The sequence below is a fragment of the Uloborus diversus genome, chromosome 6 (genome assembly GCF_026930045.1).
Source record: "Uloborus diversus isolate 005 chromosome 6, Udiv.v.3.1, whole genome shotgun sequence".
Classification (NCBI taxonomy): Eukaryota; Metazoa; Arthropoda; class Arachnida; order Araneae; family Uloboridae; genus Uloborus; species Uloborus diversus.
The window spans coordinates 36,990,127-37,014,617 of record NC_072736.1 but is presented as its reverse complement, the minus strand read 5'-3'; the positions used below and the strand labels follow the sequence as shown (position 1 = coordinate 37,014,617).

Genomic DNA, 24,491 nt, shown 5'->3' with positions numbered 1-24,491 from the left:
GCATACAGACTTACAGCGTGAAGGCGATTTCGGACAGTTTGTGTCAAAATTTTGGTGCCAGTACCCGAGCGAAGGTGTCGTTGTAGTGGGGGTGGCATTCATATCTCGGTGCCTCGGAGCCGTTAAAGCTAAATAACGGTCTTCGTTGAGCGTTGCTGACCGTCTGCGACCTTGCCCTGATCTTCGGTCAGCATTTCCAGTCTCTAAAAACCGTTTCCGTCTCGTAGAAATCACTCTTTGCAAAACTCCAATAGCTTCTTTTGCCTTGGCGTGTGTTTGACTTTTCTCTAGCCTGACAACCAACTTTAGAATTTTCTTGATTCCATTAAATGAGTTCGTTGAGGCATCGCATTCATCGAAATAACGCGCTTACTGAATGTCAATCATTATTTTCTGCTTTGTCTTACAATAAGTTAAGAGCGAAATTTCATTCACCGCCACTGAAACGTCGTTTTCGACGTCAGACTCAAAATTTGCGTACTGCGATGCTTGAAATTAAGAAGAATTTGCATTTTTAATTCTCTTCTTCGATTCTATGCAAAAAAAAAAAAAAAAAATTGCTAATACCTTTTTTTGTACAAAAACTTACAATATCCTTTAATTGTTTTGAGCAGTGTATTTTAAGGCCGATGGGCCGATGTTTCCTGCAAGTTAGTATCGGCGGCCGTTGTCGATGCATCGGTCGAGTCCTATAAATAAATATCGAAAAAATAAAAATCTGATAAAAGGGTTTTGACTGAAGGGGAATAACTTTTAATTAAATAGTCCGCTTTGAACAACAAACTTTTTTTTTGTGCGACAGATATTAGCGAGAACACCTCGTTCCCATATTTCACTTTTTGATATGAACAAATTTTTGTTCATTTTTGAACAATTCAAAAAAGCTTTACATAAGCGTCGACGGAAAAATTTGAAGCAAATGTCAATCCGGAGCTTAAAATAAAACTTTTGCGAGAATCTCTCGATGAAGAACATGTATATATATATATATATATATATATATATAGAACTAGCTGCGTTGCCCGGCATTGCCCGATTTACCTTGAAAATAAAAATTGTGTCGAGTGAGGTATATTCAACAATCAGGCGTAAAAATAAATTAAAGAAAAAAGAAAAATTAATTTGAATTTTGACATCTTGAATTTAAATTATGTTTTTCGCAATCACGAATGTGTGTATGTAGGCGTGTGTGTTTGTGTGTGGGGGTATGTGTTTGCATGTACGGGTTATGTGTATGTGTGTGTAGGCATGTGTGTTTGTGTCTGTGTGCAGGCATTAATGTGTGGGTAGTTGTGTGTATGTTTTTGTGTGTGTATGTGTGGGTGTCTGTATGTATGCGTGTGTGTATGCGTTTGTGTATGTGTGTGTTTGTGTGTGTGTGTGCGTGTGTGTGTAGTTGTGTATGTAGTTGTGTATGTATGCGCGTGTGTATAGGACATGGATGCAACCTGGAGACTGGAGACAGCTTTCGCTATAGGAGCAGGATCGTGAGGAGCTCGTCGACGGTGATGATGCGGAGGGTGGCGGTGGGAAAATAAAATGATAGAAACGTCAAAAACAGTCAAATGAGAACAATAAGCAATCGTGATTGCTCAAAAAACATCATGATTTCCCTTCCAGACAATGACGACAGATATTAAAATACTTTTAAGAAATTAAATCCAGAAAGATGGATTTAAAATGTGTAACCATGGATATACAAAATAAAATAAGTTTAAGGAATTAAAATGCGAAAGAAAATGATTCACAATTTGAATGGAATTGATATTTCTTAAACTTGATTTTAAAAGGCTTGTAAATTTTTTTCCTTTCGAGATAAAAGCTTATTTTTTCGACCATAGGTCGAGTTAGATCTGGAGTAAAAAAGGTCGTTTTTTTCCAATGGCGTCAGAAAGAAAGCTGTGGGACTATTCCTTCACTTTTTATTGATTTATTTAATGAAAAAGTAGTGCCTAAATTTCAGCTAAGCCTAAAAAAATTCGAGCTAAAAACGCAAGTAACTCCCGCCGTATTAATGTTAGAGCATTGAAACAAATTGCGAAGAACGCGGAAAATTCTACCCTTTCTAACGATGTGTAATATTCATATGTGCAAGTAATTTTTCACCCCCATATTCGGGAATTTATGTGAAAATTGGACCTAAATTGGAATAAAAAAAAAACTATTCATAGAATTGTTTCCGAACTGGTCTGCAAACCTTTTCAGGACTTAAAGGAACAAACTGTGAACATTTCAGCAAAATCGGCCGGGTAGTTCTCAAATTTTGCGAGTTCAAACACACAGACGCTTTTTGGAGACTTCATTTTATACTATGTAGAGATATACCTTTTTGAAACGAACGGTTTTTCGTTCAGTTTTGTTCAGTTCAAAGAACCTAATCATTAGCGTCAACGACGAAACTTAAAGACAATAACTATCCCAAACTCAAAGGCAGGTGTCTTTCAAATAAACCTTTTTGTAAAAAGATCTTATTAAAAGCTCTTGTTAAATAACATGTATAGAAAATATATTTTTGACATGAACCATTTTTGTTTACATTTTGAACAGTTTATTAAAAAAACTGATGAATAGCGTCTATTGGGAAATTTGAAGCACATATAAATCCTGTAATCAAAGGCAGATTTGCTTCAAACAAACTTTGTTGGGAAAAGCTCTTCATGACTACTATGCATAGAAAAGATCACTTTTTACTCAAACAATCTTTCAGTTTTGATTTATTCAAAAGACATTAGTTTTAGCGTTACCGGGAAAACTTAAATTCAATGTAGATCCCGAAACTAAAGGCGGATTTACTTCAAACAAACTTTGTTGAAAAAAGCTTCCAATGAAGAACATGTAGGAAAGATATTTTCATACAGCTATTTCAAATTCATCAAGGGGTTTTATCAGGGGATAGAAAGTCAATGTTGGTACACGGGAAAGTAGGCTCTTTAAGTTCTGGAAGGAACTGTTTGTTCATACTAGAACTAACGTAAAAGAATTTGAAAGTGGCAAATTTAAAATACAAAGCATTGAAAAGAGTATTTTTTTTTTTTAATATGAAGGATTTTGATAGCCATTTTGGATGAGAATATCGTTTATAAAAAAAATTATATTTTTACTCTGCAACTGTAACCAATCAAAAATCAGTATTTTTACAAATCGAATTACAAAGTACGAGCTTTTGAACTATTTTTTGGGAATGTATGACAACCCGAAATTCCAGGAATAAATTTACCCGCCGCGTTTTTGTCAAGAGGAAACATTTAAGTGCAGATTACAGATAGAATAAGGGCTTAAGCCCCCCCCCCTTGCCCCCCCCCCCATATGGGCGCCCTTGTCTATGACTCGATGCCAAAACGTGTACAGACTTTTATAGATGCACGGGATCTCTACATTCAATGTTAATTAACACTTGTTATTTTCATTTCATTGATCTTTAATTTTGATCTTTTTTGTAGCATTATGAGTAATATATGCAATAAATTTTGTTTCTTTTCAATAAATCCTTCATGTTGTTGCAACTTTCACGAACACGAGTGTAATAATTACAATTGTATTTGGTTTAATTCTTTCACAAAAGAAATTCTACATATTACAGACCTTACCTCTACAGTTTCCAGATCATTCAAATTTATCGGTAAAGAAATCAGTAACTGCAAAGATTGCTTCTTCCCAGTATAGGACCTTATCAACTCATGCGAGTGAATTCTGAATGCTGTTTACATTTTATCAGGAGTGATTGCACTTTTACTTGAATATATAAACTCATTTGCATTCACTAAAAATTACTGATTTTTCTTCCCTTTGTCATCATGAACTCGCTCTTGATATTGACACTTTGTGGTAAGAATATATATTTTACTAGTTCTATCGTCCCATTTACAGTTGAAAGATGAAAAACCTCACTTTTGAGGGTTAACAATGGATTTTTGCAGTTTGTATTTAAATATTTGATGCTGTGAACAGCTGAATAGTTTTCATGATGAGAACTAAAAATTTGAGTTAAAGCTCGGGAGTGCAACAAAGTATTTTCTGACATTTTTCTATTACTAATTCAATTGTACCTAACTTTTATATTGTAGAGAACAGAAACTGCTGAAACTTCCATTAAAATTACGCTCATAAATAATCATACTGCAAATAATAATTGAACAATCTTTAGTACAATTATGTTTTAGAAAATATTTATTACAAATAACAAAAAGACCTGTCTTTTATAACTGACATAAATTTTGAAGTTAAAATCAAATACATCCGTATTTGCTCAAGAAGGCTTTGATGTCTTTTCAGGTCCATATGTAACATATGATGCATGCTCTTGCCCATTAAATACCTTGCCATAATTTATATTTATTCTGTTATTATTTATACGCATAAACAGGGATATTGTAATATCTTATGGTAGCATAATATAAAATAGTTGCAATCTGCTGTAATTATTACATAACATGTATCAGTTCAAATCCAATGGTATTAAGCATAACCAACGCAAGATAACAAACATAATCTTAAGCAAATATCTGCAGTGTGATTAAACATTAGAGCTAGCTATGTAGTTTTTTTTTTTTTTTTTTCAAAATAAGAGGTACACATGATCTGCACCCAAGCATGTTCGATATTGCTTAGTTGCCACTCGTTACTTTTGAAATTTGCATTGAATGGTCAAATTACTGAGAGCCACCTTTTCCCTTAATACGACATGGATTTTTTTGGCATGAACTCTATGAGATTTTAAAGGTAGTATAAGAAATTTGAAGAAACATGCGATGAATCACTCATTCTACTTCGTTAATGTTTAAAGGTACAGGACCCAGCTACCTAGAGTTATGTTCAATCTCATTTACAGATCTTTGATTAGATTTATATCTGGTGTCTAAACTGGCCAGTTCAACAAGACAATGTCTTTGCCATGTTTTTTGAACCATTTGAGGACCTTTTCAGTTTTATGACTGGAATTATTGTGCTGTTGGATGTATCAATTTTCTACAGGTTGCCCCATAACGTAAAATTATGTCTGTCGTGCATTTGAATGCTCTTGAACATTCAGAAGCTGGGTGACAATAATCAAAGCATCAATATGCCAAGAAACATCCTTCAAATCATAATATTTCTACGACTAGCTTGAAGTCCTGGTGCCGTTGACTTTTGCGCTGCTTTTTCCATATTCGCAACTTGCCACTTTTATAGTACAATAGAAAATGTGATTAATTGGACTATTGGTTGGTTATCCATTTTCTTCTCTCCAATCCTTGCTCCCTTGGGAAAACTGGAAACATTTGTTTTTATTCAAGACAGATTATACAAATGTTAAAACTGGTTATTGGTTTCCATTGCCTATTAGGTTCAAAATGCAGCAAACAGCTCGTTCAGGGATATTCGTAGTTTTGTTTAAGATAAAGTTTCTCAGAAATTTAAAGCACAGCTAATATTTTGTCGGACTGGACAACTCTGGCAAGTCCCCTTTCGGCTCGATCATTGAATATACAGTGTCGATCACAAATCAGACATATTGTCCCGTTTTTTTTTTTTTTTTTTTTTTTTTTTTTTTTTTTTTTTTTTTTTTTTGCTAAGTAGTCCACTCTATATAAAGATCAGAGCCGGCCTTAGCACATGCGGGGCCCGATTGGAGAAGTCTGGTGGGGCCCTTTACAGAATGGCTGTACAAATTCGAGAAGTGCCGACCGATTTTTCTAATTTGGCCAAGGATTCAAAACTGCCGCAATTATCCGTCTTCCTTCAAATTTCTACTTTTGATTTGTACTTTTTATTTTTAAGAAATGAATGAATGAATGAATGGCCAAAAAAATAAGTAAATTTTAAGAACGTAAGAAAAGTAGCTTTGTGAATCTTTATGCCTAATCACATGCGGTTGGTGCACGAGAAAATTGGGGGGTCAAAAAAAATGTTGGGGCTAGGGAACGGCGCCCCTGATGCTGACGTTTTCTCCCCCCCCCACCTTTTTTTTTTGTAAAATTGGACGATATTATGGGACTTTAATAAGACTGATTAAATTACATCTAAAAAATGGAATATGGCTTCCAAAACCTGTCCAAATGGCAACTGTAAACTTCCCTCTTCCAATTCAAAGTTCGATTGTCGTGAAATAACTTGAGTAAAGTCCATTTAGTTGGAATTTTTAGTTTTTATTTTCATGGAATAAATCAACCCACCCAGTAAAAAATCATTTTTTTTATCGATCATTATTGTACAACTTTGAGCAGAGAGGGGGTAAGCTTCTTCACCATTGGAAGTGAGCGGGCGGTTGCCCTCCCCCCCTCCCGTACAAGCTGCCTATGTACGTAAGCTTAGACGGAAAAAATATGCACCAAAATTTATAAGTTCTAAAAAAGCAACTTTAGACTGCAGACAAAAAACCAGACATGTTTGGGACGTCAGAAGCGGAATGGAATTGCAGGGAACGGGAGAGCTCTTCTTGGAAATGTTTCGAAATTGAAGTTTAAAAAAGCAGTTTTGGTACGGAGATAAGGTTTTTTTTTTGGAGGCGGGGAGGGGGAGAGGGACGTTATAGGTCAGATAAACCACCCAAGGTCCCCGGAAGGATCTTAAAAGCTGACGTCTAAAATCGTAAATTCAGACAATTTTGTGTAAAATGAAGGGGAAGAGGCGGAGGTTCCTTGCGTAACAAATTATTTTTAAAACTTAAGGTAAGTTTAGATTAATTTTGGTAACGATAGGGAATTGGGGCTCCTCTCAGAAATTGTTTCCGAAATTTTAGTCTCAATTATGTGATGTTTGATGAAAATGGAGAAGAAAGGAATTTGGTGATCTCCTGTGGAAAACTTTCAAAATCGAAGGCTTTTAAGGCGCAATTTTAGGCTATCAATGGTGACATTAGGGGATTCAGTGACTCTTCGAAAATTTTTCGAAATTGAATTTTTAAAAACTCAATTTTAGGCCCTATTTGGTAACAATAGAGGAAAAGGGAGGAGATTCCTCCCGGAATTTTTTTCGAAACGGAAATCAATTTTATGCTATCCATGGGAAAAGAATGGGTTTGAGGGTCTTCTCATGGCAGTATTTTCTAAAAGGGAAATTTTAAGCTATTGTGCTGATGCTAAAGAATGGGGTCATTAGTTAGGAAAAAGCTTTCAGAGACCTTCCCCATGAAATATTTCAAAATTTATATCTTAAAAACACTGTTTTAGGTTACCTTTGGAGACGTTAAAGAAGGGGAGGGGGGTCTGGAAATTTATGAATCTTCCTCCCTTGGAAATCCTTTAAAATTGAAAACTGAATGATGTAATTTAGGTCAGTGTTTTGTGATAAAGTTGAGGTAAGAGTGGACATTTTTGAGTAGCCTTCTCCTGATTTTTTTTGAAATTTAAGTCTCAAAAACGCAACTTTAGTCACGTTAGGAGATAAGTCAGGGTTTGGTAGTTGCCCCGAGAAATTTTTTGGCCTTGAAGATATAAAAACCAAATTCCAGGCCATGTGTATAAACGTTAAAAGATGAATGGCAATTTGCTTTCTTTAAAATTGTTAGGGAGATGTTTTACGCTTATTAAGAACGCAGTATATGAAGTTTATCATTTATTCATTTTTCAGAATTGCACTACGTTAGTGTTAATTGTGTATTAAAAAATTGTCATTGTTTCTGAGTTTTAAGATTTTTTATCAACACAAATAAAGAAAGTAAAACAATAATAAAAGTAAATATATAAATGAAATAAATTAAAAAGATAGCTTTGGAAATTAATGAAATTTCAGAGTCTCGGGTAATTCTTCGCATTTCCCATGTGATAGTAAGATCCTGGGATTGGGGCTCTTAACCCTTACCCTATTGCGGACCGTATTAATTGCTGATAATCATAAAAAATTTGTACTTTGGTTCCCCACTACATAGTTGCTTTCTCTTGACCAGAAGTTATAGGGTACAGCGGGTACGTCCTTAGATATGAATTTAAAAATGTTCAACTAGGTGCATGTTTTATTTTTTTCTTCTGGAAATTTATTTGAGACTAATAGTTTTGCATATATATTTGCTAACTGTAATAGGGATGCTAAAAGCCTCAGGAAACTCCCCCCTACTCTCTTAATCGCACTGAAAGTAGTTCCATACCTCCAAATTAAATTTCAGTTAAGCATAAGTTCATTTGAACTTTTTATTTCCTTTATTTTCTTATTTATTTTTAAGAGGAAAAAAATTTCGAGAGCGGGGCCCCTGCTGGCGCGGGGCCCCATTGGGCTCTTTTGCTCTAATCGGCTTAAGGCCGGCTCTGATAAAGATTAACGACTGCTGTTTTCGAGCATTTCGCAAGTGCAGTTGTTTCGCTAATGTCGGTCCCGACATTTCGAGGGTCTAAAGTCATCCCTCGTTCAGACTCAGTTTTATAACAGTTTTCCCTCATTTCATTTAAAACAACACAACGCACTTGATTTTTTATTTTCCCCCCTACATTCCCCTATATATATATATATATATATATATATATATATATATATATATATATATATATATATATATATATTTATGTAACTATCTCGCCCTCCAATGTCAAAAAGTGGTAGTTATAACCAATCTGCGTATAAATGTCAAATGTAATAATAGTTTAAACACTCAGTGTATACGTTAGGTGTAAAAAATAAGATGAAAACATTAGATAATTTTTAAAAAAAATGACAGCGATATCCACTGTCATGGAGATACAATAGATAACAAAAAAAAAAAAAAATCAAAACCAAAGAATCAGTAACTTAATCAGATATCTTTAATACAATTCAAAGAGACTTTGCAACTGTCAGTAATTCTGATAGGCATTTAATTTGTTGTTGATAAGATACCGGGACATTTTTTCTAGTTTCTATTTTAGGAAAATTAATCAAAGAGCAAGAGGAAAAAAATGTGAAGAGCCAGGAAGTGAAAATAAAAAATATGTATACGATAGGCATGGACATCTTTACTTGCAAAATGGCAAAGCAGTTTCAAACTACACTGAAACAGCGATTTTAAGTGTCTCAAGGAGCGGAGTTTAAAAAAACGTAAAATACAGGAAGTATATAGACAGCAAAAATCAAATAGAAAAAAAAGCCTAACGTTTGTAATGGCGACTCTTTCAAAAAAATATAATATCTACTTTTCAGGAAAGGAATATTATTATACATGCTATTATAGATCATTTTGACACATTTAGTTACGAATCCGGAGGTTCATGTTGAAAATAGTCCGTTAAGAGTGGATTGTTTTTTAGTCATTGTGTTCAAAGTAAATGCAGCATCTTCCTAGATGGAAATACTTTACAAGTTTTTTTTTTTTTTTACTGTCTTTTATGCGAAAGAAAATAGTTTTTTACTCTTTGTAAGCTATTCACAGCAATATTGAAAGAAATGAGGGATTGAATTTCCGGTCCTTCTTGTTCATCGTCATTGGCGGACGAAAAGTCCATAAAGTCTGCTATGGAGCAGTAGAATTTTTGTTTTCATAAATTAAGTTTCAACAACTTGGATTATCTTTTTAAATGCACAAATGAAACATATTGCTTAGTTTGTTTAAATTCCTTTCTTTTCTTTTTCTTCCCCCGTGGGAAAACGGAAAATGCGGAAAATTCATAAATAACAAACTTACAATCCAGGTCAAATTAACATTATTTGTATACCGAAGAACTGGTACCTGATGAAAAAAAGCGTGAATTGAGAGAAAAACGATCATTCGAGGGAAGTAAAATGGTGGTTTTACTGTACTTTATTTTCTTCTCGCATTCAAAATTTCGACTTCGAGTAACCAGTTAATATGTTGGGCACTTCAAGTAGTGGCTCAATAAATCAGAAGACATGTATATATTTTTTAAACATTATTACATTTCGATAAGAATTCGATAGAAATAATTAAAGACATGTCATTTCCTTGTTTATTGCTTGCAATTCCGCCTTAAGTTTGGCTTGTTTGTATCAAGAGCTTTCCTGGTACACCAGAAGAAAGCAAAGCTACAGTGCTGGTAAATTGCATCACCCTCGCATTTTCACAACAATGGAATTATGTGAAAAGTTTTGGTCGATTGATTAAAGATGAATGTATGTAAAATTCTATAAAACTTATGAAATAAACATTTAACAGCGGGAATCCGATAATTGTTTACGTAGATCGGGGCGGCTGTTTCCGGGCCAAGGCAAACTGCTTACCCCATGCTCATTTTTCCATTTCTGAACCTGCGTGTGAGTTTAGAGAAAAAAAATTACTTAACCCCATGTCAGTTTAAGTCTTATGACAGGATAAAGGGTTTTAAATTGTTACTTACCACTTTTGTCCTATGGCACGGAGCAGAATCACCCTTTAAAATGACGTTTGGAACTAAAGTGAAGTGATCCCGGATAGTACGAAGCAATTTCTCCTCCAAAATGCCAATATACCCCTGAGCGTTTACTGTTCCTTGCACAAAGTGAAGTCCACTAACTCCTTGATCACCAAATCATCTGGGATACGGGATGCTTGACTGTGTGCTGAATGCAGTCGGGATGATATTCCTCTCCTTTGTGGCGCAAGTGATGTAATTTTTTTTGCCACCACTGTATGCTCCAAGAAACATAGAGCTATTAAAAGGGAGAAAAACCCTATTTTTATTTTAAAAAAATCAATTTTTCCATTTTTTGCAATTTTTCCCGAAAAAACGGTAAAAAACGTTTTTTTTTCCCCACCACTTCCAAATTTCCGGAAATTGTACATTTCTAGCTCGCCTCTCCACTCCCCTTGTCACATCTCGCGTTATTCTTCGTAAACTTAATGTTATAAAAATGCTTGATGTCACACCTCTCTTTCCCTTCGTCCAAAACTGTCATAAATTCATGAATTCCCTCCCCCTTCAAAACGTGACATCATTTGTGGAAGTCCTCTGAGGAATGTTTTTGTTTAAAATGTAATGACAATAATGCTTGTGACTGTAAATATAATTCATTGTGCGTGTATTTCTGTGTGCTGTACTTGTTATTGCACTTGCTTCTTCAATTTTTTAGGTTTAGCTGCCAGTGTTTTTGCAGACCCATCTTGCAGTGATAGTGAAGCTAATAAATGTGATAAATTAGCACCGAGTGACGTTAAGTACGACTTCACAACATCATGGCCAGAGACTGCTGAACAACTGGATTATGTCTGCCCGTAAGACATTTTTAACACAGCACATCACAATAAGAGTTTCTTTTACATTACTTTCAGTATACCGTTATTTTTTATAATCCATAATATTAAGTACAGAAGTAGACCCGTCATTGTGACGTTTCCCAGGGGAGTCAAAAGGTGTATAGTAGATGCAAATTAAACCAAAACCAAACAAAACCACACCCACTTATATGTAAATTCATTAATTTCTCAAAATCAGACGAGTCAGTTAAATGACGGACCTGTACAGAAGTTTTTGAGCGAAATTTTTTCAAGAGTTACTTGTAACTTACTTTAAAATAACTTGAGAGGATAGATACAGTTTGTCAAAAATTTTCCATTTAATTGGCAATCGGTCAATTAAGACGATACTCTCTGATGAGGAAGGAAGGGGGAAAAGGAAGAAAAACCTAGCTGATGTGCGTTTCAAATGACTTCCTTTTACTCCAATTTAATGTCATTTCCCCATTACTGGCAATTTTAATGTGATTCAATAGTGGCAACAAAACTTGGCGACCAAAAGACTGGCGATATATCGCCAAGTGTCCGCCAAGTTATAACACCACTTGAGTTTACATCGAAATTAACAATGATTTACCCCCAAAAAGGGGCAAAAGACCCCTTTAGAAACACCCGAATGCAAACAAAAGTGGAGGTGCACAACAAGACCCCCAACTAGGAGCTTACGTACTAAATTTCAACTTTCTAGGACTTACCGATCTTGAGTTATGCGACATACATACGCACGTACATACAGACGTACATACAGACGTCACGAGAAAATTCGTTGTAATTTACTCGGGAATCGTCATTATGGGCATTTCGCGTGTCTATATGTTCTAAGGCACTTATCCACGTGCGGTCGAGTCGAAAAAAAAACTGAATATTCATTCGGGGGTTAGTAAAATGGAAGTTAAGGTCGATTTTTGAGTGAAAATTTTTTCGTGAATACAATGCTTCCTTTTTTGTAAAAAGAAGTAAAAAAGAATATCATGTTTTGTTGCTTTCAATATCCCTCTGCTTAGTTTAGAGGATAACACACACCTGTAACTGAAAACTGACATCGGTGCAAACTAATAGATGCTTCTTTTTTTGCCCGTATACCGAATATTCCTTTTCCCAACTTACCAAAAGTCAACGCAACTTTTCGTTCATTTTTAAACAGTTAAAAAATAAAAAACATAACATTAGCGCCTACGGAGATATTCAAGGAAAATATAAATCCCGAACTTAGAGTCGATTTTTCAACAAAAATTTTTCGTTGGATATAGCTCTTGGTGAAACTCTCGACGCCGACTCCTTGAATTTTAGGACAATCGTCTCCAAATCCGACTCCTGTGCCTGAAAAATAGTCGGATTCAGACTCCACGACTTCGACTCTGCCGTAGTTTTGGAAAAAGTTTAGACACGGAGGGGAAATGACTGACTCCGTTTCTTGGAAATTTATAGTCTTTAACTCCGACATCGACTCATTTATCCCAAAATGACTCCGACTCCACAAACATTGACAGAGCTGTGAACTTTAAAGAAAAATGACCGATTCCGACTATTCTTTAAATTAAAACCTTCTACTCCCGAAACTGACTCTTTTACCCCTATAAGGAAATTGACTCCAATTTTGACTCTGCAGTACCCCTATAAGGGGATAGACTCCAATTCCGACTCCACAGTCACGGTTTTTACTTTGAATTAATTGTTTTTATTTTGAATTGTTTTTAATTTCACTCAAAAGCTTTAATTTATGTATTCAGTAATTGGTGCATAAACTCGAAGTCCTTTATGTTCCTACATAAATATTTGCGCAGACGTTTCCTTCTTTCTTCTTTTAAATAATGAAAACTATTTCTTTAACTTAATTTTTTTTGTTTTTACTTCCTTTTACAAAAAAGGAAGTATTGTATTCGCGAAAAAAATTTCACCCAAAAATCGGCCTTAATTTCAATTTTGCTCACCCCCAAATGAATGTTGAGTTTTTTTTCAACCCGACCACACGTGAATATGTGCCTAGAAACGTGCAGACACCCGAAATATCCGTTTTGACGATCCTCGAGTTAATTAAAACGAGTTTTCTCGTGACGTCTCTATGTACGTATGTATGGGCGTATGTGCGTATGTATCTCGCATAACTCATGAACGGAATGTCCTAGAAAGTTAAAAATTTGGTACGTAGACTCCAAGTGGGGTCTAGTTGTGCATCTTCCATTTTGGTTGCATTCGGATGCTTCAAAGGGGGGCTTTTGCCCCTTTTTGAGGGGAAATCACTCTTAATTTCGATGTAAACTCAAGTGGTGTTATAATTTGGCGGACAGTTGGCGATATATCGCCAGTCTTTTTGTCGTCAAGTTTTGTCGCCAACTTTGGGGGATTTTTTTTTTTTTAATCTGGTTTTGATTTGACCACTTTTGGTGATATTTAGAGAGTAAACTATTGAATCACATTAAAATTGCCAATAATGGGAAAATGACATTAAATTGGAGTAAAAGGAAGGCATGTGATGTACACATAAGCTCGTTTATTATTTATTTTGAAAGTACATTGATTCTTTTCTGTAATTATTTTTTGGTAACAGGCGACAAACAAACTTTTTTTTTTTTGGACATATTGTAATTATTTTAATGTGCTTATTTTTTTCATTTTTTTTTTCTTTTTGAAAGAGATGAAAGAACTTTAAAATGAAAAAAACATACATAAGCTTTGTTTAAAAGGTGCTACTACATTATTCGTTCGTTTTATAATTTTTTACGTATCTATTTCTTTAGATAAGCGAGGCATATTTATTTCTTGAAATCAGTTTAAAATGTAAAAAAGTTACGTTCGAAATAATTAGCTATTTTAGCTAATTTTGAGAACATTGATCAGATACTAGAAGGTCGATATTGGGGAAGAAGGCTTGTTTAGTTCTGGACGTTGTTTAGTATGCCTGACTGTGATAATTTAATCTAAGGAAAAATGTTTAGATATAAAATAGAAAAAAAATGTGAATGTCAAAGCCTTATGATAGTACAAGCAATTTTCAAAGATTGATTATTTTGTTGCAAGCCAAAAAATATTTTTGTTACTATAGAATGATGAATTTGTTTTTTACAACACTTTAACTATTTATTTCCAACAATTAAAATTTAAAACAGTGTCTATGTATTTAATATTTAGCTTATTTTTATTAAATAATTTTAACAATTAGTCAAGTGCATAAGAAAAAAAAAGGAATAGTGTAATTCGTTAACTTATTTAATCATTTATTAAATCACTTACGGAATCGTTTATATAATTTATTCACATTCTTTATTTAAGACTTCACTTAGTTATTGATTCAATGACTTATTTTCTTAATCATTCATTATTTTATTCACTACTTTTTATTTTTTCTCATATATTAATTAGTTTATTTATTTGTTTCGTTTGTTTTATTATCTATTCATTTATTCACGCGTTCTTTTATTTACTCGTCCATATGCTTTAAAAATATTTCTAACAACCAAAATGAAAATGTTTTATTTAATTTTTTTTTTTTTTTTTTTTTTTCACTTTGCACCACGTAAAAAAAAGTCTTTGTTTTTTCTTGAACAATTTTACAGACACAAATTTAAAAAAAAACTGTGCTTCAATGCAAGTTTTATTTTGAATACATTGTTCTTTCTTTATTTACTGTAAAATACATTGCTCTTTCTTTATTGTGAAATGCATTGTTCTTTCTTTTTTTACTGTAAAATATATTGTTCTTTCTTTATTTACTATAAATTTCCAGTTTGTTCCTTTCGAAAAAAAAAATAAGTTATTATGACTATTTCAGTTTGACACACATTCCCCTACTATTCAGAAATAAAAAAAAATATTTTAGCTTTTGCAGAAAAAAATGTTTTTGTTTGTGTTTGATAGTAAAAGTAAACAGAAAAATACTTTCAGGGGCTTCCTCAAAATGATACAGTGCACCATAGATTTCTCTGCAAGATGTCCAAACACATTAACAGCTTATTTAATAGATTCTAATCGAGAATATCAAAGGGTTTACTCAAAGATATGCTCTGAATCTGATCCTGCAAGACAAAGTAAGCTACTTCTTTTAAAGGTCTTGTACTGTTTCTGTCATTTTTATTTTTCATAATTCGTGATTTTGTTGCAACAAAACTATGAAGTATTGTTTGAACTCAAATTCGAAACATTTTGTTTCCCAAACCTTTTTTCTGTCTTAATATCAATTTAAAAATGGAAATATGAAGTTCCATCCAAATTTTCTATTAATTTATATTATGAGTAATACATCTCTATCTTTAAATTTGAGTTTTTACTTATACAAAATTATCATTTTTGTTAAAAAAGTATTTATACAAATATGAATATGAATATAATAGTGTGTCTGAGAGTATGTGTGTGCGTGATTAAAAACTGGAGAAACATATTCTCAGGAGGAATGTGATCGACCAGTTCCTAGTTTCTGTAGTTTCTGGAAAAAGATAATCAAGAGTTCTGCAGTCCTTAAAGCGCGTTTTTTTTTTTTTTTTTTTTTTTTGCGCAAATCTTCTGAACTTTGTCTACAAAGCAAAATTCACCTACAATTATGAAGAACTACTGGAGATATGGAGATGGAAATATGATTTCATCGTGATCACAAATTGACCTTAATCTTTAAAAAAGAGAGAAAAAAAAAGCTATTCTGTTGCTGATAATGAAATTTCCCGAAATTTCCAACTAACTTGTATGACGTAGTTCAAAGCGGTCGAGACTTTATGTGGTGCAATCACATAAATAAGGAGGGTTAAAATACACCGGATACCCAGCCGGTAAACTTCTTACAGCTGAAGTGTGGATCTGGTAATTTGATGTTTGACCTTGTACGAACCCTTTTATGCTTAAGTGGAAGGCGGAGATCCTTATTTGGGACAACGCCAATCAAAGTTATCGGCAATGAAACCGGATTGCGTGTCCCTTGTTTCAAGAATTGGAATCCTTTGAAGTTCAGCAGATCCAAAGTTTATTTATTACAGCAAGACTATGCATAATTAGGAAAGATCTGACGTATCTCCAGCTTTTGTTATTGAAATGTGAAACCGTAAGGATGAATTCATATTTTCCATCCAACAATTACAAACAATAGAAGAAAAAGGTACTGAAATTAAAATGTTTATTAAAATATAAAAAACATTGTAAAAAAAACTTTCCCTTGTTTTAATTAAAACTCAATTAAAATAGAGAGATTCTAGTAAAAACAATTTTGTTGCGGCAACTGGAAACCAAAACCCTTACTAATATTATAAATGCAAAAGTGACTTTGTTTATTTATTTGTTTGTTTGTTTGTTTCTAGCTGCATTGCCCAGCTTTGCCCGGTCCGCCTTCAAAATAAAAATTGGGTCAAGTGACGTATATTGAACAATTAGGCTTAAAAAAATAAAATTAAAAAAAAAAAAAAACTATGCACAATTTCCCTTCCAAACAATGACGACAGATATTAGAATACTTTTAAGAAACTAAATCAATAAAGATGGATTTAGAAAGCGTAACCATGGAAACACAAAATAAAATAAGTTTAAGGAATTAAAATGCGAGAGAAAATGGTTAACAATTTGAATGGACATGAGAATTTTTGAAGTTGATTTAAAAAGGCTTGTAACTTTTTCCCTTTGGAGATATAAGCTTAGTTTTTCGACCACAGGTCGCGAAAGATCTGGAGTAAAAAAAGCAGCTATTTCTAATGGTGTCAAAAAGAAAACTGTGGGACAATTCCTTCACTTTTTATAGATAGATTTAATAAATAAAGTAGTGCCTAAATTTCAGCTAAGCCTAAAAAAGTTCGAGCTAAAAATCCAAATAACTCCCGCCATATTTAATTTAGAACATTGAAACACAAATTGCATAGAACGCAGAAAATTCTACTATTTCCAACGTTATAGAATACTAATATGTGTAAGTAATTTTTCACCTCCATATTCGGGAATTTATGTGAAAATTGAACCTAAATTGGAACAAAAAAGAACTATTCGTCGAATTTTTTCCAAACCGGTCTGCAAACCTTTTCAGGACTTCATTTTATACTATGTAGAGATTCTTTCCCGCCTTTACAACTCAACTGATCATCATGCAACTCTTTATAGAGACTGTCAGGAGTGCAGAATAGAACATAGGTTACCTTTTATCCGGAAAAGAGGAAATTTTTTTAAAAAGAGGCTTATCTCGATTCTAAGATTTATTGTCAGAACTCCAGGTTAGTTTGACCTCTTTTAAGTTAGTTCAGTTTTTTAGATAAATATTTGGCAACGGAAGAAATTATTATTACAGTTTTTTTTTTTTTTTTTCTTTGAGTTCTTAAGATTTTTAAGTTGAAGAAGCTACGATGTATGCGTAACGTTGGATAAGAAAGTTATAAAATAAGTTATGATATTAATCTTTTAGATGTACGCATCAAACTAAACATTTGTACATATTTCCAACTGTAAAGTCACATTCATTTGTCTGTTTTCACTATATACGAGTCTCTACATTTATACTGCGACGCGTTTCCGTAAAGGCAAGAAGCAATATTTTCATATTATAAAAAACAAGGTTTTTTTTTTGAATTTTAAAGAGTTATATTGCGACTTGATTTCGCCAAGACGTCTAGCCATTTTGTCGCCAAATTAATACATTTTGCTGAAAACAAATGCATAACCATTCTTTTGGAATTAAATCCATGAGTATGGTACAAACTGTTTTTAGTTCAAAAAGGATTAATTTATTACCCTGCATGCAATAGATTCAATATCATTTAGGATTAAATTGCAGCTATTTTGGAAAATTTTAATCACCTTCAAAAAAAAGTGCCAAGTTTATCTTGCACCAGATTCATCGTTACTGGCTGCAATTCTCATAGTCACTGACTGCAATTTCTTTAATAGACTATAACAGGTTTGATGCTTCAACGATTTGAAGAAGGAAAGATCTTTAGTTTATATTAAACTTTTAAAAAAAGAAAAAAAAAACATTCACATATCTATCAACACCTTTTACATCTAGGCCCTTACATATTACTCAGCTAACCATGAACTTTGGCAAGAATATTCCAATTACTGAGACTACAATTGTTTCCAATTGTCACCAAGTTTTTTGACACCAAACACTAGGCACTAATGCTTTACGGCTTTGTCGATGCACCAAAAAATATACATTGTCCATAATTCGCCAACTAAAGTCTTAAATATCGAAATACATTCATTCCCTAACTTTCAAAAAAAAAAAAAATCAATTTGAAAAATGTTGGTGAAGAAGACTTATTAAAATTTTTCATGGCTTTGCAAGAGGACAAACTTTAAACTTTCGATCAAATGTAAAATATTCTGTTAACTAAATAAAAAGTTGTGACAAGAAGTTTGAATCAGTCAGGGTCTTTCAAGTTTCGGCGTCTTTTTCCTTATTTATTCAGGAGGGACATGTGCACCTGAGCTTCGTTCCTTTCTCTGGCAAGATGTTATGCAATAATTTAGATAGCGCTAGACATCATTTGACCGGATCGGAATTTTAAGGGAAATATGTGACTTTATTTAAGAACTAGCTGCAATGCCCGGCTTTCTACGGTCTACCTCAAAAATAAAAGTTATGTCTAGTGGCGCATGTTTAACAATAAGGCATCAACTACAGGGGGGGAAAAACTTTTAAATTTTCCCGTCAAAATAATGATTCTTAAAGAAAGAGAACGGCAAATTTAAACTTCCCGAATATATCAAACGGATCATCTTCTGCCGGCAGTACAGATAAAAGAATGAAGATAAATCGCCAAGTGATAATAAAAAGGGGAACTTTTTACCTCAAAACAAAAAAAGTTTTATTTCATCTCAGTCGAGTAAAAAAGAGGCAACCTTCTGAATGATTTTTTTCAATGCTAATTCAAAATGAAATAGCGCAAACGATAATTTTTCGATATAAAAATGCTATTCCATTTAAGCTTAAAAAATTTTATAAATATTTTCCCGGTCATTTTACAGCCTTCATTCTTTTTTTAAATTCGGAGGAATAATTCAATTTCAGGGGCATTTTTGCGGGCTTTCGAATGGCGCTAAGTTTGAACTGATCAAAAAAGTATTTCAGCCAGAAAGAGCCATTTAATGCCATTTTTGAGCACTAAAAATGAAATCGAACGGTTCGGTACTTTTTTGGCGTTCGAAAACCCCCTTACTTTCCTTTGTGGGTGCAAAAGTACCTCCCTGGCAAATTTAGTCGATATCCGACGTAACTGTGGATTTGTATTGGGAACATGCACATGTTCTCTATTTTATTTATATAGATTGTTGGCTTTACTCGAATGGATATTTTTAAAAAGTGCCCATGGTAACTTATTTTCTACTCCTATACGTTATCTTGAAATATTATTCAATTTCGAAACCTTTTGTTCTCCTTTCTTTTCCTTTTTTTTTTCATTCTTACATGAAAGTGGTACTTACTAGAAGTAACCATAAACAATGACTCAGCTAAGTTCCAATTATTTTACTCATAAATTAAAAAAATAAAAATTGCCTTGTTCACAAAAATTAAAAAAAAGGAAAAAATTTTCAATATTTAAAAATCATGGTCAATTTAATATCGAAGTAGTAATTTTGTTAATTGTGCAAACAATCAGCTATTTTAATGATCAATGGGAATATAATATTAAGCCCTCTTAATTAAAGTACGGATTAATTAGTAGTTTCAAATGTATCTTAAAAAATAGTATTTAGTAAATTTGAGGATATACTGTCAATTTATAATTTTGATAGAATGCCTATTATTGATGCATTTCCCCTCCATCAGTTATTTTCATCTCCGAAATAATGAAGGCCTGTCACAGAGGTGAGGATCTTTCCCTTAAAATAGGCCTAATAGATACATTTTTCATCCAAAACTTTATTTTCTTCGTTGCTACAATCTGCACATGTTAAGCATATGAAAACATGTTCACTTCTTTTATTACATTAATTTACATCCCTGAAATTTAAGTTCACGGAGGTGAGAACTCAGAATAACCACACTAAATTTTTAAAGCAGAATCTATCTTCTTGCTTTTCAACAAAAATCTCACAACTTCTTTATGACTGAAAATAAATAAGGGGGCTACCTTGTATCATGGAAAATAAAATTTGATGTCATTACTTCCACGTGTTCATGAGGAATGGCATTTTGTGTTTAGGTAATGGAGGTGAGAATTTTTCGTGTGACATGACTACTTATCCTAAAAAAACGAGCTAAAACACAATATTAAAAAAAATTAATGTACTTAAACAATTTGTATTTGAGACACTTGTGAAAGGAATAATACATAAATAAACATATACTTTTAATTAAACAAGTTATTAAGCAACATAAACAGTCACACAAGGTGTGTGACATGCCACGGAAGTGAGAATTCACATGTTGTGAACCAAAAATATACTGAAATAAAAATTATTATTAAAAAAATGTTGGCAGGATTAAATAGATATATTTTTGATGAAATTAAAAAGCAACGTTAAATGAATTGTTCCTTAACGTTTTTTTCTTTAAAAGGCGTGTGACAGAATAGTTACACTTTTTGAAGAATGACCCATATATGTTGGTAACTATTTGACTACTACGTACGTTGACCATAAATCTGTATCGATTGAAAAAAGTCAACGCGATCAAAGCCGCGGGTAAAAGCTAGTATAGAAATAAAATGTAATAAAACGCTCGGGAAAAACAAACAAACAAAAAAAAAAAAAAAAAAAAACTGGTGACAATTCGTACAACTCTTTTATCATTGAGAATGTCTTCCTAATTAAAAAAAAAAAACTAAGGTATTTCCGTTCAAAAGATCGTATAAAACTAACTCTTGTCGCTTTCGCCTTCGTATACGTTATCTTTTAAACCTTTTATTTTATGATAATTTAGCTATCTCCTTTTTTCAAGGGCGAAGTATGAAAATCAAAACATCTGTTTTAAAAATGAATCATACTTGATAATCCAGAAAGTTTGAAAGGAAGTTAGTTTTGCCCTTGTTTCAGAATAGTTTTGAAATTTTAATGTGGAGCAAAGCTAAACATTTGAAAGTGTATTTAATGTCATTCGTCACCAAACTTGAAAATATTTTATCGTCTATTCGAACTAACTTTGCACAAGCACACACGGAAGGTCATGAAGAATATGAGCTATGATGCAAACTTATTTTCTAGCAACTAGTAAATATTATTTTAAAACAAGTTTTTTTTTTTTTTTTTTTTTGAGGATTTAAAAATAGTGCATCTTAAAAATACTTATGTGCACACTGATTTAATTGGTTTGAAAAACTCTGATGCAAACACTAAGACGTTTCTCATTCTTAGCGTTTGTATCAACATCTCTTCACTTGTAATGCCGTTACGAAGTAAGATATAAACAGTAAATAACATTTTTTAATACTTGAAGAATTATGGAAGTGCGTATTGTACTTTTATAAACGATAATCTAAAAGTATTTAATATCAATACCATTTATACTAAGTATAAAGAGTATCCAACAAAAACTATATTTATGTAACTTAAAAATTAAACTCGTTTTGAATAAATGGATTACCTTGAATTTTTGGTGAAAGGTTTAATGAAAATCTCATTACTCTTAATATAATATTTTGAAACACAATTTGACATAATTATTTGATTGCTGAGTAATTGATTTGATTTTTTTTTAATTTTCTCCCTATCTGCAGATTTTTTGGAGACTGTACCATGTTTAAACAAGGAAGTTGAAACAATAACAAAATCATGTGAAGCTACCATTACCGGTCTGGAATACTGCGAGTAAGTACATAAATAAATTGTTATTATAACATACAAAACCGCATTCGATTGTCAATAAGTGATAATTAATAAGGCTGCATTTTGAAAAGCTGCACTTAAAAAAGATTAAGAAAAAAATTCTCCCCCGGTAAGAAATCAGGAAAGTTTCCAGCTAAAAGTCAATAACGTTCCTGAAATCGACCTAGATTTTTTCTGAAGAATCCTGAAACTTTTCGAACAAAAGCCATTCACAAACAGTCTGACCAACAATAAGATGGAAACGCAAACATCCGGTTCACGGGCGGAAATGGATGCATTTATTAGTTTTTAGGGATGTCAGCTTTTGCAGATACATGTTAGCCTCTAAATGAAGCAAAGTCTCATTCAAAAGAGCGGAACACACGCAACAATTTTTTTACTGTCCTCTATGCATTCAGATAGACTCATCTTAACTGGATGTTTGACAATTTCATATATTGGCAGACTGTACCTGTACCTGGAAAAAGTCAAGAACCTTAAAAGAAAATTTACGTATGTTTTATAGTAAAAGCTGCGTAAAAATGGTGAGCAATGCCTCAACCATTATTTGTCTGCCATTCTTGAGAATATGCAGTATTCAGAGACTGACGTTTGCCTGTATTAGGTGCTCAGTAGATCTGGAGAAGCTGTAATTGATGGGAGTATGTATTCACACAGCTAGCTAAAATATTTGTAACAAAAGTGAGAATTTGTAGTTATGCAACTTTTAGCAATTCAGGAAACTTTTTCGCAAAAATACTTTACTTTCACAGAAAACTGGTTGAAAACCCGAAAATCTTAGAACTTTTCCCGGAACTAATCTGAAAAGTTTTGGAGTTTTCTGACAGGGTATTATCCTATTATTAATGTCATAACCATAAAGGATTTCAGTTTTTTATGATGTAGTTTTATCCTAAACTTAGCATGTTATAGCTAAATAAAAGAATTATAATTAATGTCATTTTTATAATAGATTACCATCGTTTACGATAAAACCCAAAACTTAGTATAAGTTCGTTCCCAAAGGAACAAGCATTTCTCGAATAAGTATAAAATTGGCTGGCAGTTGGGATATTGTGCGGGTAGATATTCAGGCATCGAAGTTTTCATATCATCAGCATGTTGGACATGTTAATTAAAATAGCTTAACAATGTAGCACTCTTAGAATGCCCACATCAAAAAAAAAAGTGTTGGCAAATCAAAGAAATAATTTAAGAACACATGATATTTTATTTTTACTTGAATTTGCAAACATTTTGTAAATTAACAATAGTGGACTGATCAGCTGCAATCTTGCTTTATTATTACTTTTTTTTGACTTTTTAGTCTAGTTCGAGATTGATGGCAACGGTTTAGAGTGTGACGACCTTGAACGAGTCACACTCTAAACCGTTTGAAAACAAAATAAGTTTGGGTTGTTTGGTTGGGTTGGGTTGTAAGCGAAACAAGTAAGTATCGTTGTATGTTTACATTTAGAAATAATTTTAAACTGAAAACTGGTGCCTTTCTTCCCAATAAGGTTAAAATTAAGGAAGACTTGTTTTGCTTATCGGGTTTACTGCCTTCCCTAATTCCTGTGAGTTCGAAGCTTTTGACTCATCCACAGAAAGCGAAAAATCTTCTCAACCACACTTAACTTATTATTTCCAATTTGTTACTTCTACTTCGCTTAAATGTGTTCAAAATGCCTGTATATAATCATCTTAATATGTGTGTTTCAAGGTGCCAAGTAATTAATTTGTTTCTTTATTACAGACTACAGGCTGCCGTTAGCAAATGCATCAAAGATGAGGTTGCTAAGAAATGTGGAAAAGAGGCATATCACGTGTTCAGCAACTTGATCAAACCAAGAGAAGCTATATTTGAAGCATTCTGCAGAGTCGGAAGATAATGTAAACGTTTAAATAAATAAATTTCTATTGCGAAAAAAAAAACGATTCAATATTTGATGCTACCGTTCTAATCTTTTTAGTCATGTTTTTAAGCAAAAAAAAAAAAGAAAGAAAGAAAGAAAGAAAGAAAAGAAAAGAAAGGGAAAAAAATCCAGAACGATCCATCAATACCAATTTAAAATAAAAACTTATGCAGGAATGTACAAAGTGTAAATTGAAATATGTGTTCAGAGAAAAAATAATAACTGTCAGGCAGAAAATTACCGCCTCTAATTCAGGGCTAAAGCAGAACTACATGCAATATACCAACATCTCGGTTACCACATCCAGATACTGCAGTGTCATCCTTGTTGAGGACTCATCAGTCTGGCATCGTGAATAACCGAACTGGAGGCAGATGTCATTTCACTGAAGCCCAGAGGGTCACTGGGGGTTGGGGAGGGGGGAGAGGGGTTGGGTAGATAAAGTAAATTTAACTCACTAGCGCGAGTCCGCAGCATAGTGCGACTCAACTCGTAAATTGAAGGCGAAGCTTGGGTATCAAGCAATATATGTTGCCGCCCTAAGCCAGGGCAAAGGCAGAACTGCATGGAAATACCGACAGCCCAGTCATGACATCCGAAGACTGCATTTTCGTCCTTGTCGTGGACTCATTAGTCTGGAAAAGTAAGTAACCGAACTGGAGGCAGATGTCATCTCATTGAAGCTGAGAGTGCCAGCAGAAACAAGTTTTTTTGCGCAGGTTTAAACCTGGCTCCAGTCGGTGGATTTTCAAGGTGCA

General features: G+C 33.2%; 1 protein-coding gene across 1 annotated transcript; it reads left to right on the top strand.

Moving 5' to 3' along the window:
* The first annotated feature begins 3,740 nt into the window (after positions 1–3,740).
* On the top strand, positions 3,741–23,746 carry LOC129225196 (uncharacterized). The gene is made up of 5 exons (XM_054859764.1): positions 3,741–3,825; positions 10,948–11,089; positions 14,993–15,135; positions 21,730–21,820; positions 23,574–23,746. The coding sequence occupies exons 1-5, from the start codon at positions 3,795–3,797 to the stop codon at positions 23,707–23,709; spliced, it is 543 nt and encodes a 180-aa protein (XP_054715739.1). The 5' UTR covers positions 3,741–3,794; the 3' UTR covers positions 23,710–23,746.
* The last annotated feature ends 745 nt before the right edge of the window (positions 23,747–24,491 follow it).

Bases quoted from the DNA above. Each gene is read 5' to 3' on its own strand.
- LOC129225196 (XM_054859764.1), top strand. From the start codon at position 3,795: ATGAACTCGCTCTTGATATTGACACTTTGTG. The intron at 11,090-14,992 runs GTAAGACATTTT...AAATACTTTCAG, and splicing joins CAACTGGATTATGTCTGCCC to GGGCTTCCTCAAAATGATAC. The intron at 15,136-21,729 runs GTAAGCTACTTC...CCCTATCTGCAG, and splicing joins ATCTGATCCTGCAAGACAAA to ATTTTTTGGAGACTGTACCA.